This window comes from Emys orbicularis, chromosome 4, assembly GCF_028017835.1.
Source record: "Emys orbicularis isolate rEmyOrb1 chromosome 4, rEmyOrb1.hap1, whole genome shotgun sequence".
NCBI lineage: Eukaryota > Metazoa > Chordata > Testudines > Emydidae > Emys > Emys orbicularis.
In genome coordinates, this window is record NC_088686.1 from 113,492,656 (window position 1) to 113,511,947 (window position 19,292).

Sequence of the window (19,292 nt, forward strand, 5' to 3'; positions counted from 1 at the left end):
AACACCCTTGCTCTTCACTGAAACCCTGCACCAATAATGCCTTTCCCTTTGTCTCTCTCACTATTAGTACTGTACCTGAATGTCCCTTGTCAGTTCTTGAGGCAGGAATCTTTTTCTTTTTAGTTTCCCTGCTGAAAAGTACCATGCACAGTTACAGTATTATCAGGCCAATCCTGCAACCCAGCATGCATGGAGCTCTCATTGACTTCAGTGAAAATTCTGTTAGAACTCTGATTGGCTAATTCTGAAAAGAACATTGTAAACTCACTTCTAGAGCCAGCTCTTCAGCTGGTGTAAATTAACACAGCTCCACGGAAGGGAAACGAACTACGCCAGTTTGCCCCAGCTGAGGTTGTGGCCCCTAAATGTTGTTATGGGGTAATGCCACAGCTTCATCATAGTTAAGGTTGAGTGAAACTTTGTTAGAGCTGATTTTTTAAAGTGCTCTAAAATCCGCATATTCTACTAAAACCCAGGACTGGGACTTTCAAAATAAACTTGGGCAGTGAGGCTCTTAAGTCCCCTTGAAATTCTTGGGAACTGGGCACTTAATTCCAGGAGACACATTTGAAAATCCCAGTCCAAAGGTTTTGAATGGCTTGCACATATGCAGATCATTGTGATTCCAGTCATACTTCTTTAGCCTGTGTCCACCCCACACAAGGCCTGCAGGAGCTAAGTGGGCCAATTAACTGCCTAGGCTGCACTTGGAGAAGGAGACAGGGAGCAGGGATTTAATTAGAAGAAGCTCAGCTGGGCAAGAACTGGTGGGGCTGATATAAACCAGTAAGCTGGCAAAAGAGGAGGCTGCAGGGAAGTTGGCTGCAGTCACTCCCTGGGAGAAGTGACTTGTGTCTGGCAGGGCCAGCTCTAGACACCAGCAAAGCAAGCAGTTGCTTGGGGCGGCAGATTTGCAAGGGGCGCAAGAATCCAGCATGGGAGCTGAGAACCAACAGGGGGCCCTGGGAGCTGTAGTTCCTTGATTAGCTCCCTGCCTATAGAGCCAGCCCTGAAGCAGGGAAAGAACTACATTTCCCAGCATTCCCTTGGCCACTAGCAACAGGAAAGGGTGGGGGAAGGAATATGGTACTGAAATCTGCAGCTTGCTGTGAATGGTAGGAACAGAGCCAGCTCTAGGTTTTTTGCCGCCCCCCCCCCGCACCCCTGTATTGCCCCAGCCCTGGACTCTCCCCCACCCACACCCCCTGCTGCCCCAGCTCTGGCCCCTACCTGCACTCCCCTGCTGCCCCAGCCCTGGGCTCTTCCCCCCCCCGCACCCCCAGCTCTGGCCCCCACCTGCACCCTCCTGCTGCCCCAGCCCAGTCCAGAGGGGAGGCTCTGGACCTGGGCAGCTTTAGATACAGTACCAGGCACTTAGGAGGATTTCCACTTCTGAGCCATGGAAGCAGAAATTGACTTTTCCTTTCCAAATATAGCTAGTATTCAGAAAGGGAATCTAGCACCTGCCTTCCAGATTTGAACACCCTCAAAATTCAGGAGTGCTCAAGCTCAATTTGGGCAGCTGTTACTTCATTTCCCCCAAATCACATATACTGATCCACTGTAACTTGCTGTAGAAAAAGTAGAATAAATTGAGCAAGAAATGCTTCCCAGTGGTTATTAGGACTGGAATTGCTATTTTCAACAGCCATTGCTTGTTTTTTTTTTTTTTTTAAGTTTTAGTTTTATTTGTTTAAAAGGAAGACCGTGATAGTGCATTCCCCATAGAAACAAAGAATGGAACAAAAGAATAATAAGGGCACCTCAACTTTTCCTCATTTATGTAGGACAGTCTTATTATATGCATCCAGATATCCTCCAGTCACACAAGCTGAAAATTGTTCCACTTTACTGCAGTTCTGTAACCATATGGGAACCAATCCTGTCTGTGTTCTGTGCCCATCCGAAATTCCTGCTGAATGACCCGCCCTGGGAGCGAGTTACCAGTGACCCAGGGCTGGGGCGGCAGGAGGGTGCAGTTGGGGGGGGAGGAGGGGGAAAGCCCAGGGCTGGGGTGGGGGGCAGCCCAAAATTTTTTTGCTTGGGGCAGCAAAAAACCTAGAGCCGGCCCTGGTGTCTGGGGCTAGAGGCAAGTAGCCTATGGTTACTCCCTGGGTGGGGGAGTTTGGGCTGGCAAGCCCAGAGAACAGGGAGAGCCAGAGAGGAAGGCAAGGCTCAGGGGGAAAGCAGCAAGCTATGGGGCAGGTCAGACTTTAGCTGCTGATGAGAGTGCCCCTGAGTAGAGGGTGGGCCCGGATCCACCTACCAGCCCCTGGAGGAGTGGCACAGTGGATCAATAAAGGGAAGACTGCCATTTTGTATGGAGGGACTTTGATAGTGCCCGCCCCTTCTCTTCCCCTCTTTCTCCCCCCCCCCTCCCCGCCACCTGAAAGGGGAAACATGTGGTGACCTGCCCAGAGGGCCAAGTCACGAAGAGGGAGCCCCCGGAGTGGCAGACAGTGAGTAAACAATGGGAGACACCGTTGGAGGAGCATTCAACACCTGGCCAGAACTAATCCCCAGGATGGCCAGGAGGAGGCACCATTAGCAGTGAGTGCACCCCATGACATAGCCCAAGTGGGATCATGACATTAGAAGTACAGTAGATTGCTGCATAACAGATGGTAGAACTTTATTATGAAGGACAAGGGTGTAACTCCGGTCATATCTTACCTGTGTATTCCCTTAGGGCAGTGGAAGTGATAACACCAGAAGAGAGTGAAAAAGCCAGTGAGATCTTCCTTTAAGCCATAGTGTAATATTTTGTGATCATGTTTAGCTGAGGTTGTGCTGAGCATGTGCTTGTGATGTGACTGATGCATGGTTTTGGTATTTTATGATATTTCATTGATTTGGAATAAGTTTTTTACAAAAATCATAAAATGACTAGAAAGGCCACAAAATACCAATTGAAACTGCTGTGATATACGGTTCAAGGAATACATTCTAAATTGCTAAACTAATCAGATTGGATAATTTAAGTAGAAAGCACAAGTGAGACTAGAATAAAAGCTCTCAGAAAAATTCTATATCTAAATTGAGTCTTTTTCCTCTAAACTCCTTGAGTGCTGGTATATCTTGTACACTATTGCAACTGCTGTATTTACCATGACTGACCTTTAGTAAGGCATAGTGCAGTCCTTGTGCTACATCACATGACTTTCTTCATTAATTTCATTGCTGAGTTGCAACACCTCCCCTTCCTATTCCAACCCTACAGAAAGCTCTCCTAGTGCCTCTCAGTACTAGCTTGTATCACCTCTGTCAATCCATTTCTGTCCTTCTACTTTGGTTTTGTAATGTGGACAAATATTTGCAACTGGCTAGGAGGGCACCAAAAGGTCTATTCTCACTTAGGACCTAAGTTAGGATTTGAAATTGGTGATGCTGTGCTAAGGGCTAAACATGTGGTGGTCCTCTCCAATAGAATGGAAGAATAGACAGTTGGGATCATATGGCTACCACTCTCTGGGGCACGCAAGTCCAGATATTCAAACTGGCCTGTAAATATTCACATGCAGGTTTTATGCACAGCCATTTCCATGCACACATTAGATGGTTTAGATCAGGGGTTCTCAAACTGGGGGTTGGGACCCCTCAGGGGGTCATGAGGCTCTTACATGGGGGGATCACAAGCTGTCAGCCTCCAGTCCAAACTGTGCTTTGCTTCCAACATTTTTTTATATATATATATATAATAAATATAAAAGTGTTTTTAATTTATAAAGGGGGTCGCATTCAGAGGCTCGCTCTGTGAAAGGGGTCACCAGTACAAAAGTTTGAGAACCACTGTTTTAGATGCAGAATGGTGGTATTTGATTTGCTGAATAAATGAGTTACGTTATCCTCCCTGTCTAACAAAGGAAGGCCACCTTTGTGACTGTACTCTCGGACTTCTGGACCATGCAGCAAAACATGGTGCTTCATTTTATATCTTCACGCAGATAATGACTGCAGATTCCTTTCAACCGTATTGATCAGGGTGGATGACTGCGTGTGCACATAAATAGAGTATAAATATACACAGATCTGTAAGATATATCCGGCAGGCATCAAGCATTGCAAGTCTTTGTCAGGATCCCAGTGGATTAACTATTAAGGCTTTTACAGAATAATAGCTGGTGAACCAAATTTAGATACATGCTGTTTTAATAATGGAGTTTCTATTCATAGGGTTGCTCATAAACTCTAAAAATGCAGTAATGTATATGAGCAAACTTATCATTTTTATGTAGCAAAAAATGATCAGGGGGCTGGCGAGATTTACTTCTGAGGGAAGATTAAAAGAGCTAAATACGCAGAGCATAGCTAAGAGAAGACTCAGGTGGAACATAAATCTACAAATATTTCGGGAGTATAAATACTATTGGCAGAGGGGAATTATATAGTGCGTTACAAAGGGTTATAAGTTGGAGCAATGGGAGAATTTAGTCTGAATGTCAGCAAAATCTTTCTGACAGTGAGATGTGGAATAGTCTCCAAAGGGAAGTGGTGGAAACTTCATGGCATAGGACTTTTAAAACTAGACTAAAATAAAATAGAAATTGTACTGTAGGGGACAATCCTGCATTGCTCTGGATGGCTTTATAGCTATTTGCTCTCTCTCTAATCGATATGTTTCTCCATTGGGGGGTGGTGTGAAACTACAGTCCATGCCTTTTCCGGAGGCTGCAAGTGCCTCTTACAAAATCACCAGTTTAGCCTGGTCTAACTGATGCTTTTGTCACGGCTTGGTGTTGGACAATAAGACTATTGCTGTGCTGGTTGGTGATCACTCTAACTGTATTCTGTCAAACCATCTATTAGTTAAAGATTGCATCAGGAAGCTCAGAAAGTATGTAGGACAATTAACCTGGAGGTATGCATGGAGAGGGGAAACTGTTAATGTGATGAAGACCCCTCCTACTCTGGCTTCCAGCTTGGTTAAGTATTGATCTAGTTAACCCAGACCACAAATAATTTGTTTGGCTATCCACTGTGAATTTGGCTAGCCCATGTTAGATCTATATTGTTGTAAAATATGCAGGCCTAGCTTCTAGAACATGTCTTTTAAATAGCACTCCGTGGTGACTCTGTAATGGAAAGAGGTTTATCAGGTGACAGTGCTTAAATTATGATTAATCACTGGTCTTTAACTTGTTGTGGAAACCTAGTATAGATTACACATGCACTAACGGCATTAAAAGAACATTATTTAAGATGCAAAGTCAAGCACTCAGAAGCTAGAAAATGCCAGAATTAGGGTTGCTTATGTATTGACAGCAAAGGAGAGACAGACTTCCTGCTATCCATCCCCAGCCTGACTTGCAGCAGACCAGAGCAGCAATTGCCCAGCTGGAGCATGCTCAGTGCAGACAGAGTCTTCTGGGAATTTAGCTGTGAAGCTCTAGAAAGTCTCTACTGAGTATGTGTGAACTGTTGCTTTTCAGAGGCTTATAATTTGGCAAAATATGGGTTGATTTTCACAGGAATGCAACAACCAAGTCCTCTTGCCAAATTTCAAATCCCTGCTCCAAAGAATGGGGGTGGTAGAGCTTTTCAAAGAAAAGGTTTCCAGATTTTTTTTTAACATGGTCTAAACAATGTATTTTCCCCTAGCCTCTTTCTCAGAATTTCAGCTGAAATTTCAAAAATCAAACAAAATCCCCCCAAAAAACAACAATTCAACCTGATACTAACACTTGGCATGGAAAATTTCAGCCCAAAGAGTTAAAGTTTATAAGCAACTGAACACAGAGTCTTATAATGGGGAGTGTCAGGCAATCTCAATAATAGGCGATACTACCAGCCTCATCTACAATAATGGCAAAGAGACCCTCTCTGCTGTTGAAGGCTAGAAACGTTTGGTGTGGTTAGAGTGATATAATGTAATAATGGTATTTATACCTGGCTCTTATATGGCTCTTTTCATCAGTAGATCTCAAAGCACTTTATAAAGGAAGGTAAGTATTCCCATTTTACAGAAGGGGAAACTGAAGCAGAGAAAGGCAAAGTAATCTGCTCAAGATCACACATTAGGTCAGTTGCAGAACAGGAAATAAAACCTAGATCTCCTGACTTAAACAGTTTACATTTTTTTTAAAAACGCAAAAAATAATATTTCTCAAAACATACAACTGAAAAGTTTGTAGTGCAGCATGCCATTGCTTGTAGTGCTGCAATCCCAAAATTACTGTAATGATGCTATTTAAACAGTTACATTTTGAATCTTTCCATTAAAAAAAATCACGTTAGGCTATTGCAAGGAGCTCCAATCAAGATCAGGACCCTATTGTACTAGGTGCTGTAAAAACATATAGGAAGATCTAGTACCTGCCGTGACATGCTTCTAATATAGGGCCATGTCTACACTGAAAGCCTACGGGGGTGTGAATAGCAGTGGGCACCAAAGTGCTGCACTGTAACTCCCCTGTGTGGATGCTGCAGGCGCAAACTAAAAGGTTCCTAGTCTGCATTAACATAGTCCTCCTCTTCATACAGGAGTGTGCATTAATGTGAAATAGGAACCTTTTAGTTCGCACCTGCACCATCCACACAGAGAAGTTACAGCACAGCACTTTGGCGCACGCTGTTATACACTCACCCGTAGTCCAAACTGCAGAGCAGTGTAGACAAGTCCTAAGAAACTCCTTTACTCCTACATTATTTTATTGGCTGTTGACTTCAGTCATGGTTATTGTTCATGTCTTGGGCATCTTTTGTTATCATCTCCTGTCCTGACTTTGTGGGGAAGTTTTCCAAACAGCAGGAGGAGTCATTTCTAAGGTGCAAGTGCCGTTCCCATCCCATCTTTTCCTCCTCCTCCCCTTACTTTGGTATTCATAAAAATATTATCCAAGACAATGTAAAGAAATAAGTAAGCCTTTCATAATGTTCCTATTCCCTATTAACATATCAAATCAAGATGCCTTCTGGGAATTATGCAAAATAAGACTTTTTACGAGACCAATCAAATATTAAAAGCTTTTGCTTTTAAAAGTGGGGAAAAACACAATTGACTTTTTAAAATGAGCATTGATAAAATCTTTATACTGCACCACACCACTCTGTGTTCTGTGTATGTCATGTACCATTATGTTACAGAAATACTATTTTTAGAGATGTTTAAAACAAATGTATTGGGATGATTTTTGTATTCCTCTACCTGTAAGGCCGGAGCTAACATTTTCAAACACTAGTACCACCGATAAGCACCTGAATCCATGTTCAGGGCCCAATCTAGTGCTCAGCGAAGTCAATGAGTGCTTTTATTGATTTCCATGGGTGCTGGTTTGCCTCGCATATCTAAATAAAAGTGGCCTCATTTTCAGAGGCCTGGATCCCATATAACTTCTAGTGAAATCAATGACAGTTGTGGGTGCTCAATACCTCTTAAAATTTGGCCACTTTAGGTGCCTAACTTTAGGTACTGAAGTTTGAAAATATTGGCCCAGCCTTACTTTCCACAAGTCAAACTGTACATGGCTGAGAAGGGAGCCTTAAAATAAAAATCCAAAAGCCTCTAAACGTGACCTCCAATACCTTTCCTACACATACAAATAGCACAACTTAAAAGTCTGTTATCTTAGTGTCTATGTTGACTAGAAGTAAGTGTCGTGCATGCCAGTGAAAGGGCAGAAATCTCCACTTTCCAGTGCAGTAAAGCTCCTGTCCAACATTTTCAGAGTGAGTAGTGAATTTGACTTCCTCAGTTTTTTGGTACCCAACCTGAGATACCTCAGCATTTCTAAAAATGAAGTCCTTTTAAAGTGTTTCTCCTGGGGGTGCACCCAAAAATCACTTATTTACTTTTGAGAATCTTGGCAACTAATTTTTTTATCCTGTAGAGTTGCCAGTTGACAGGCCTTAAATCCATTTTTTATTTTATTTTTTTGGCGGTGGGAGGGGAAATTTCATACTGGGGAAAGGGAAATGTAGCAGGTTGATTTTAAAAAAGCAGAAATTTGAAGCTGAACAAAGTTTGGAACATTAGTAGTCTTAGCAGATGTGTATTAGATAGCAAAAGGCTCATGAGGTGAGTGTTGAAAATTGCTATTTGTCATTTGTATTTTCCTAGTGCCAAGGAGCCCCAGTTTTGTGCGAGGCACTATACAAACACAGGACAAAAGAAGTCCCTTCCCCAAAGAGCTTACAATCTAAGTTAGATCTGTGACCTTTTGGTAACACACAGTTTGATAGAAATATCAAATTTCTTTTCTTTTCTCCCTCCCCTAATGAGGTGTGTAATGAATGAGTAAACCAGACTTTAAGATCTTGGCTCAAAAAACCCCTGTGAATGGTTTAAATGCAAGAAGACTTAAGGCTTTTTGGTGACCTCTAAGGGAAAGGTCATAGTTTAAATTTGGGATCTGAGATGTTGTAAAGGGAGAGATGATGGCAAACCATAATGAACAATTGCTTCATATTTCTCGTTCGTGTCTCACAGGGGCATTTGAAAGATTGAACTCCAATTAAACAAAAAAAGATGGCTGACCTTCTGGTGACCTCTGATGGAAAGGGCAAATATTGTGTTTGAAGGAGATTCTATACTCAGTAAACCTTATACAGGGTAAACTCATAAATTGTTCGCCCTCTATAACACTGATAGAGAGAGATGCACAGCTGTTTGCCCCCCCAGGGATTAATACATACTCTGGGCTAATTAATAAGTAAAAAGTGATTTTATTAAATAGAAAAAGTAGGGTTTAAGTGGTTCCAAGTAATAACAGAAAGAACAAAGTGAATTACCAAGCAAAATAAAATAAAACACGCAAGTCTAAACCTAATACAGTAAGAAAGTGATTACAGATTAAATCTCGCCCTCAGATGTTCCAGTAAACTTCTTTTACAGACTAGCCTCCTTCTAGTCTGGGCCCAGCAATCACTCACACCCCCATGGTTACTGTCCTTTGTTCCAGTTTCTTTCAGGTAGCCTCTTTACCCCCAAAGGATATCTCTTGAGCCAGTTGAAGACAAAATGGAGGGGCTTAAATGGAGGGGCTTCCAGGGGCTTAAGTAGACTTTCTCTTGTGGGTGGAGACCCCCTCCTCTCTCCTATGCAAAATCTAGCTCCAAGATGGAGTTTTGGAGTCACATGGGCAAGTCACATGTCCATGCATGACTCAGTTTTTACAGGCAGCAGCCATTGCCCACATGCTATCTTGAATGTCTCTTATGTGGATTGGGGTCTTCCAAGATCCATTGTCAGTTATGTGTTTCTTGATTGGGCACTTAATTTGCACATTCCTTTCTTAAGAATCTGACCAAATGCTTTACTAAGGCTACTTTTAAACTCAAACAAGTACACAGCCAATATTCATAACTTTGAATACAAAAATGACAAGTGCATACAAATAGGATGAATATATTCAGTAGCTCATAATCTTTGCAGATATGTTACATAGCATATGTAGCATAAAACATATTCCAGTTATGTCATATATACATTCATAAGCATATTCCCATAAAGCATTATGGGGTCCAACATCACAATATGCTTTAGCACCAGGTACATTAATAAACCTAGAGGTACACACCATGCTCCAGATAGTGTGTACTGAAAATATACTGGTGTATAATTTTTATGAGCATGTACCATGAGTGGAGGGGAACCTTGCATGTTATGAGAGAGTCATCTTGTGTTTTGGTATGGCTGAGAGAACTGTGAAGTGCAACAAAAGCGTTCTGGCATGAATCTTCAAATGAAAGGCCACTAATACCATAAGGGTGACTGTGACAGCATATGTAGAAATACTACTACTACTTAGCACTTCACATGTTCCAAGTTCTATACAAACGTCACTGTACTAAATCCTTAGAGCATCCTGGTGAGGTAGATAAGTATATTAATTTTTTTTATTGATGTGGAAGCAGAGATTGTGACTTGTTCAAGGCCACACAGCAGCAAATTAGAATCAGAGCCAAGATTAGGCTGTAGGTCTCTAAAGCCCCAGTTCTGTGCGTAACAAACCAGACCATGCTGCCTCTCTTATAAATCCTTTGTTTTCTGTTATAAAGTGCTTGTGACTGTTTTTGATTGTCTGATCTAACATATACATTTTAAAAACATCCTACTTCAGTGTAGTTTTCTACCAAAGGGCAAATTAAAACCCTTGCCAGTCAATCAAGACAACTGTGTTCTGAGATCTAATGTGAAAGGGCCAAAAGGTGTAGTCGACTAGGAGGGCTTCTGAATTTCAGAAGTGTGCATGTGAGGAAATTAATATCTTGGAAGGAAGCAGTGATACATAAGCTGAACAGTCAGGATTTGTTTATCCAGAGTCGTTTGCAAGCTGCCTTTCACCTGGACTTAAAGGTTTAGACCCCCGACTACTCGAAGGTCATGCTCAATGCAGCTGAAGAAAGGTGACTGTAAGTCCTGTTTCTGTTTTCTTGATTCTGGGGCTGCCAGAGGCCAAACCTGTCCCCAGCACAATTTAATTTCCTGCTGGCTGGAGCAGTCTTGTAGGAGTGCCTCAAAAACATTCCTTAATGTATCCTCACAACACTCCTGTGAGGAAGGGAAGTATTATCCCCATTTTACAGATGGGTCCATGAGACACAGAGAGATTGTGACATGCCCTAGGTTGGACAGAGAGTCTGTGGCAGAACAAGGAAATAAACCCAGATCTTCTGAGTCATAGCCTGGTGCTGGATGAGGGAGCTGGCACTGGTTGGGGGTGGGGTTGCAAGTGGGGATCTTCCTTTTGTTTTCTCCTTCCTCCCCCCACACTGGCTGTGCTTAATTTTGGGGGCTGCATCAACTCCAAAGTATCCTCTTCAGCCCATTGAGTGTCCTCTTCTCTACTCCCTCAGGAGAGGTGGTGAGGGAGGGGTGTGAAGGAAGTGGAGGGGAAGGGCTGAGAAGTCGCACTGGAATTGGATTGGGGTGGAGCAGCAGCAGCAAGATAGGGAGGGATCTCCTTTCCTCCCCTTCCTTCACTCCCACTGAGTCCTAGAGCCTGTGGGATTATTTTTGGCTTAACCCCCCTTGTGAACCTCTGCCATGTTGACAAGCGCTGTGGTGAAGTATCTCTAGCTACAAGGTTAGATCAATCTTCTTTATGGAGTTCTACATGAACACTTTGCTTTGGGATTGTTGTTTCTCAGCACATAAATCTTTATTATATCAACAGCCTGTAGTCTCACAGGACAGCAGCAAAGCTTATTTTTTATTCTTCTTATTTATCACCCGAGTTCAGGAGCTCACTTGATAGGGGGCTGCAAAAGAAATGGTGAGGGTTTTCAGGGGGCATGCAGGGGTTGCGTAGGCTCTCACTTGTCTGCTATATGCCAGTCCTGCCTTGGCTCTCATGTTTGACTTAATTCCACCTTGGAAGTTAATGAAAAAATCAGGTCAGTTTGTGGCGGTAGGTTCTGGGGGAGTATGGTGGAGGAGTGCATGTGTCTGAGATTATGACCATCAGATCAGTGTGTGCAGGGTTAAGCTGTAATACCGCTACATCTGGGGGACACTGAGGAATTGTCTTCACTCCTTACAAAGGCGTCTTTTTACAGTGAGAAGTACACAATAGTTATCTTTCTGTAAAATCCTAGGTGGAGACAGGGTACCTGCAGTGTTTACCACAGGGTAGATAGGTGAGATGAGCACTGCACCTCCTTCCTGAGGTTGACTTCACCTACATGGCAGTCAAACTACAGTGCCTTGTCTCCACTATATTTTTACAGCAGGATAGCTCATGCATGTTAGTTAACCCATGGTAAAAATGTACCTTGTTTTGTCAGTGGAGACAAGACATGAGAGACATAAGGCTGAAAGCCTTGTTTAAAACAATACTATTATTTTGTGGAGAAAAGAAATCATCGTTTTGTTTTGTTTGTGGCTTTGGAGATGGAGAGAAATCCTAACATACTGTGGTTTGGAAAGTTCACAGAGCTATTCCGTTCTAAATAGATTTTTATGTTGCCCTTATTATCATGGTATTTGGGCGAACAACCTGAGACTCGGGACTAATTTACAGAAGTGCTGAGCACACTCAACTGCAGAAAATGAGGAATACACAGTAGTAGTAGTCACTGAAAAGTTTGGCTTAAGTGACTTGCCTGGCATCACATGAGTAAGGCTACATTTTAGTCACGGGTATTTTTAGTAAAAGTCATGGACAGGTCACGGGCAATAAACAAAAAGTCATGGCCCCATGACCTGTCCATGACTTTTACTAAAAATACCCGTGACTAAATCTTACCTGCTGGGAGGGGGGCGCTCCTGAAGACTGCTGCTGGGGTGTGGCCCGGGGCCCTGCTGCTTCAGGGCAATGCTGGGGACCAGTTGCCTGGGCCTGCCAGAGCAGCGGCCGGTGTGGCTGGCCCAGGGACTTCCCAGGCTGCTGGGGTGGTCCTGGGGTCAGCCGCACATGCACTGCAAAATTCATGGAGGTCACAGAAAGTCACAGAAGCTGTGACCTCCGTGAATGATTCACAGTCTTACACATGAGACCTCTGTGGCAGAGGCAGAAATGTAAACCACACCTCCCAGGGCAACATTCAGCTTCCTACCATCCTTTCTCTTCCTGCAATCCCGTCATTTCACTACACACATTCCAACTTCAACAAATGAACCTGTAGACAACACCCTCCTTTACTACGCAACCCCAGTTCATCACAAGAGCAGATCCATCATGTGCACAGAAAGTGGCATGGGTCCTGTATCAAAAACAGCATGTGATCCTGTAATTAAAGATTGTATCATAATGCAGATGTATAAGGAAACCAAATTAGATTTCCACAGACAACCTTAATTTGGACATTTCCTATCTTTTGACTGCTTGACTTTGCAACATTGTTAATATTTTTTTACTTACTTTATTTTAAAGCAAACATAAAGAACAGGAATTCCATCAGGTTGGCATCGTATTGACACCCACCCTGTGGATCCACCACCCACACCTCTGCCACTTGAGCTAAAAGCATAAATGATAACAATAGTAGGTTGTCATCCCCTGTGTGAACCAACCCTAGAAAGGGATGAGACACACACTTTGCGAGTGGGTTTTGTAGATTTTTGTTGAAAGCAGAGGCATGAGAGACTTGGGAATCTTGGGTTCCATTCCAGGCTCTGGAGAAAAGTGTGGTCTAGTGTACACAGACTCTTCTGCCCATTTCCCCCAAGCTTGGCCCCTTCTGTCCCATTTCTACTGACTTGTCTCCTCCCCCACCCCCTTCTGGGTCCTTGTCCTAGTCCCATTCTCTTAACCTACCCAGGCCAGTCTCTACTCCTCATGCTTCTCATCCCAGTGTCCTTACTCAGCCCATCCTAGACTTCCCCTCCAGACTCCCTGTCTGAATCCTAATCTCACCCCTCAACTTCCAGTCTCCTCCTCCCCTCATGTAGTCCCAGTTCCTCTCTCCCCACCACACTCTATTTCCAGATTTACAGACACCTTGTCCCAGTCTATTCCTTCCACGTTCCCACCCCCCTGCGGTCTGGCTTTTTTCCTCTCTGTATTCGAATCAGACAACTTCCTCTGCCACACTGCCTGCATCCCAGCAGAGGGGTCATTGAAAGCACAGGAGGAACAAATTGCTTGCTCTCCGTGATGGTGCTTGGCTCCACTCCAGCCCGGAGCAGCTGGGAGGAGCCATTATAAGGAAAGTTCTTCTGAATCCCTGTACACCTGGACTGGAGCATACACAGTCCTGTTACGCATAGGATCTGTGAGGGGATGGAGCATGAGTATTTGGTCTGTGGGGGATAGCACATGTGCAGTCTGGTCAGCACTGCAGGCTGGAGTATGCTCATTGGTCTGTGGGGATGGCAGCCTGAGCCAGACACCTGGCATGGAAAATTTCAGCCAAAATGGTCAAAGTTAGGAAAAGTTATGAGCAACTGAAAACAAATTCTTATAATCAGAAGTGTAGGGCAACCTTAATAATAGGGGGCGTCCGTGATATACTTACTCACCAGCTTTGGCCCGGTGCCCCCCTACACTCTCAAAGGGAAAGTGCAGTTTATGGACATACACAATATAATTCACATACATTTTATGGATACACCAGAATCTCTAATGAGGGGTGACATGTCCCAGTGGAGGTAGGTATCAAGGAACAGAGTGTTCTTGCAGTACCACGGCATTCAAGTACATGGTGATATACTTTGTCCCTGCTCACTGAATACTATGCTGCAATCTGAAATTGCAGTATTAAAGACCAATGACACATGGGCTGGTATTCACCAATTCATCCAATTTCTGGATGATAATGACAAGGAGGTCTGCCTGGGAGGTTGCTGCCATGAACGGGTGCCCTGACCCAGAATTGGGTGAAAGTAGATTCCGGTACTAGGGTCACTCTAGTCTTTAGATTCCAGCGAAGAAGAAGTGAAAATAAACCATAATTTAAGACTTTTGGGGCCAAATGCAACAAAATGTGTGCCATTGTACTGGTGGAAAATTGTTTTCTGTCTCCAGATCTTTTGCCCTTTATTTTATCACAGAAATTCATAGGTTCAAAGGTTTGGCTTCCACTCTTCAGGCAAAGAAAAGCTCTGATAATGCTTTTTTAGCCATTGAAGTTTTATAGGTTTGCAGCTGAGTGGCTGAAGCAAAAGGAGCAGTAGATTTTTTTTTTCCACCTCTGAAACCGAGGTTTCAATCAAAACATTCAATCAAAGTTATAAAATTCTAGTCTTGCAGGTAGGTAGGTGTGTGAACTTGTAGGGGGCAGTGGAGCCTGTGAGCAATCTTATGTCCTCCTCCTGATTTCTAAATAATCCTCTTTTTATAACACCATGAACTGTTAATTAGGGCCTGTTCCAAAGCCCATTGAAATCAATAAGAGTCTTTCTGTTTACTTCAATGGACTTTGCATCAGACCTGTTTATTGCAGGGAAACCTTGGAGATAGACAAAGATAGCTTAGTAGCTCTCTTCAGTCTCTTAACTCTACAGGGCCATTCTGCCATGACTGCACCACAGCCTGTCTAGAGTTGGAGTGGCAACATTTTTTTCTCATCACAAAACGTGAAAGGTGGGATTTTCAGAAGTGCTCAGTGTTGGCCTACCTCTGTTCCCACTGAAGTCAATGAGATCTGAGCCCTTTTGAGACCCCTACTTGAAATCCGTAATCCAGGAATTCATGTACTTTTATAAATCCCATTTTTGGCATTAGATGGGATGTTTCCTCAGAGCCAAGAAGCTAAACTGAGCAATTTTTTTTAAAATGCTATAAGTATAAATGAGACACCTTCCAGTTCAAACTTTTGAGACGTTTTTATACCTAGCCTGAAGAAGGCTTCATACTAACTTGTACACAAACATTTAAATGTTCCTTTCACTTTCCCAGTAGCCATAATGGAGTGACCTGTGGCTTCCTTGTTCCAGAGAGGGAAGCACCTTGTACGGAATGAGAAGAATAGAGATGTCCAAGCCATTTCATTAACTGCAAAGATTTGGTTAAACAAAACAAACAAACAAACAAAAGCCCCTGCTCTCACTGAAGTTAGTAGGAGCAGAAGCAGGCGGTGTGTGTGTGTCTGGACATACTGTGTCCCTGACTAGTCCTGTGTGTGCTTTCCAATGCTGCATGGTGCAAACACCTCACTTGCAGTAACTCTGTACCCTGCTGTCCATAAAACAAAAGCCCCCTTTTCATGCATGACCTGCCAAATGTAATTATTGTACAGCAGGAGGAAGATGAAACAGATTTTGATGTTTCTGGGTTTTTGTTTCTTCCCCTGTCCCCTCTTCTCTTGACAGTTTTTTATCATGCTGTTAATTATATTCCTGCTGGAGCTCACCATCGTGATTCTGTTCTTCGTCTACACCGACAAGGTAAGTCAGATTTTTCTCTCTTATTTCTCCTTTAGCAATTTTTTTTATGCCCCTTCCCTTATAAATAAGTCATGAAGTGCTCGCCTTGGCATGCACATCATGCTTCCCTCTTTCTCAAGTCACCCCTCTCTGAAGATGTGCTCTCAGAATACATAAACAGATTTCCAGGGCTTGAGTTTTGTGTCTCTCTTGCACGCGTTCTCTCCCCCCCTCTCTCATGCACAAGTCAAGGTCAGAGGTATTACCAAAGCAATCACCATTTAGGAAAAAAGGGAACGCTCAGCTGGGAAGGGATGGGAAAGAGAAAGGTACCTCAGAGGTGGATGCTAATAGCAATTGAATGTGTTTTTTTATTATGTTTACATTTCAGAAGTGACTTTGAGATTGTTAGAAAGTCTGGATGCCCGAGATGTAAAAGGCAGAGACAAATAGGTTGCCATGTGTCAAACTTGTTCCCGAGAGCACCTCTGGACAGTCTAATGAAATTCCAGCTAACTGCCACAGTGATAGTGTTAGGGGTTAATACAAGAGCCCTTCGTTTCCTGTGTTCAGATTTTACCTTGATGGACCACTGGTCTGATCCAGTATGGCAATTCCTGTGTTTCCACCACAAAAGAGCACAGCTGTTGTAAGGATAAACTGGATGTCTCTAACTCACTAGGGTTTTTGAAAAGAGACAACAAAATAAGGAGTCCAGAAGAAGCATTGGATTCAATATTTGTAGGCGTTCAGTAGGCTTCTATTGACATCTCTTACAATAGACTATTATGGAACTGCAGGTTGAATGATAAAATTCTGCCATGGATTAAAAACTGTTTAGGAGCTGAGAAGTGAAGAGCAGGAATAAATGTCTTTCCATTCTGAGAAACAGTCATTAATATCAAGGTGCTTCTAGGATTAGGAGTAGAATAGTGAATAACAAGATGGCCGCCATTTATTGGAAGGCACAAACTTATTTAGAAGACTAAAAATTGTGGATGATTGTGAGAGATTCTCCAAAAAGATCTAAAAGAACTAGTTTATTAGGCAACAGCATGGCAAGTAAAACTCAGAATTGACTTGCAAGATAATTTACATTGGAAGGGACAATTTAAAACTACTCATGCACGCGGATGGGTTCTGAGTTAGTTGAGACCTCTCAGGAGAAAGGTGTATACGTCACAGAGGACAGTTTAATGAAGGCATCTGCTGAATGTCCAGCAGCACTCCAAAAAGCAAATACAACATTTGGCTGTAGAAGAAGGGGAGTCGTATGGGAATTTTATAATGCCATTATGTAAATTGATGGAATGACTTCACAATGAATTCAGCATTGAGTTTTGGTCACCTCATTTCAGAGAAAGGTAATGAAAATGATTAGAAGCACTTTCATATGAAGAGGGATTAAAAAGTCTAGCATGATTTAGTTTGGGAAACGGACGATATTAAGAAGAGAGACGATAGAGGTATCTAAAATAATGAATGGTAAAGTGAAGGCCAACCACATTTTCCTCTTAACACAAGCACAGGAGGTGTACTTGAAATGTAAAGAAAGCATGTTCAGAAGAGAAGAAACACTTTTTACGTTGTATATAATCAACCCACAGAATTCCCTGAGGCGAATAGTTTAGTAAAATATGGGTGGGTGGAAGGAAAAGGATTGTATGTTTACATTAATAAATCATTCAATGCTGTTACACTGGCTGAGTTAATAGTTACAAAGGATAATAATCCTTATTCTTCAGGTCATAAATTGGTTGCTAGCATGAGTCAGGAAGGAATGCCATTCGCCATTTCCCCATGCCCTGTACATTTGCAATATTGTTTGGTTATGCTATTGATGAGGAGGGGAAGGAACTCACTTTCCTTTGAATCATTTTGTATAGAGCAGTGCTGGAGCCATGACAAGGTTGACCTCAAGAACGAATCTCATTCTAAAATGTATGATCTAGTTCAACCACATTGGACTTGCTTCAGGAATCACTAGGTGAGATTTTTATGGCCTGTGCAATGCAGGTGGTCAGACTAAATGATCATAATCCCTTAATCTTTTAAAACTAGAATACTAGACTAGGTGGATCAGTGGTCATTGTCTGGGTTGCGTTTCCTGTGTTTCTGCCCTATACCAGGCTTACTAAAAATAAATAAAACATTAGCAGTCTAAAACTAATATTTCCCTACAGCATGGTGAGAGTAATGTCAGCCCTCCTGATCTGAAGAAAAATATTGTTATACATACTGGTGTGAGAAATGTGGCTAAATCAGAGAAGTTTGAGCCTAATCGCTGGGATTATCCAGTTAATGCAGCTTGTTGGAATATCTTTTAATGAACACTGTATGCTAACATCCGCACATCAGAAGAAAACAGTATTAGCTTTTCAAGCCTTTATCACAAATAAGTCAGACTCAACAGGCTTCTGTGTAATAAACATATTCAGAAAGCAACAGGTTTCTGTAGTACCCAGAGGCCTGCTGTTGATTGGCTGTGTGTATGTAAGTGGTACACGTGTGTGTGTATAAAATTCTTCCCAATATAAAATGGGGAATGATCATTATATCCTGTAGTTGGCTTAAGAGGAGGCTAAACAGAGAAGGAACAGGATCCCCAACAGCCCTCCTTCACCCCTTGCTTCTTTGACAGTGTAAAGTTCATGAGGCCAATACTCTACTCCCTTATTACAAACATTAATTAATCCTCAAAGCACTCTGTGAAGTACGGCAGTACTACTATCCCCACTCAGATTGGGAGACTGAAGCAGCGAGGTTAAGGGACTTGCCCAGGGCTACAAAGGAAGACGGTATCAGCACTAGGACTAGAACCCAATGCTTTGCCTTAACCACAAGACTAAAAGAAAATAAAAATCTACAGAAAAGTTAAGAGGCTGAGCTGATTTCAGGTCTGTTTTCAGTGGTTGATTTAATAGTGTACTTCCACAGTCCGATGCCTCTTTTTCATTCCTTCTGCTGCAGAATGTGCACAATGATAAACTAGAGAGTGCAGCGCAGGATTAGCGAGGGAGTGACTATGCATCTGGCTACACGTTTACACTAACTTACAGTTGTCTCTTGGGCTGCAAAGTAGACTATTTCTATGTAAATCACCATGACACACACTTTAACAGCATGTTAACTATTCTATAGCACCAGCATTTTTTAAAATATTTTTTATTTGTTGTTTGTTTATTTTACAGTCAATCACTTATCAGGTTTTTTTGTTTTGTTTTTTCTGTTTTGGGAAAAGAACTGCCGCTCTTTTGCTCTGGAAGAGAATGCTGCTATGCAGATGAGCAAAATAACTCCCTGGAAAGCTCATCCGCTCAGACTGGGCTATTCTTATTAGTCAGGACAGAGGGGGTGGTACTCAGAAATTATGTTTGTTTCCATTCTTACTAAAAGATGCTTCTCTGAGTAATGAATTATTGAGCGTTGCTCATGCATTAGAATGGATTGCTTCCCCCCACCCCATGTGTGAAAGCTTGTCTCAATCTCAGGTTGGGTGAGAGAAGCATTCTGCTTTGCTTTATGGTCCTCTCCACGAACTGCTCAT

The 19,292-nt window shown here is 42.6% G+C and overlaps 1 protein-coding gene across 1 annotated transcript in view; it reads left to right on the plus strand.

Annotated features, from left to right (window-relative positions):
- Positions 1 to 19,292, plus strand: part of TSPAN4 (tetraspanin 4) — a 308,572-nt gene that overhangs the window by 223,191 nt on the left and 66,089 nt on the right. The window contains exon 3 of the mRNA XM_065404001.1: positions 15,692 to 15,766. Coding sequence (XP_065260073.1) covers positions 15,692 to 15,766 — 75 coding nt within the window. The remainder of the gene's footprint in view (positions 1 to 15,691; positions 15,767 to 19,292) is intronic.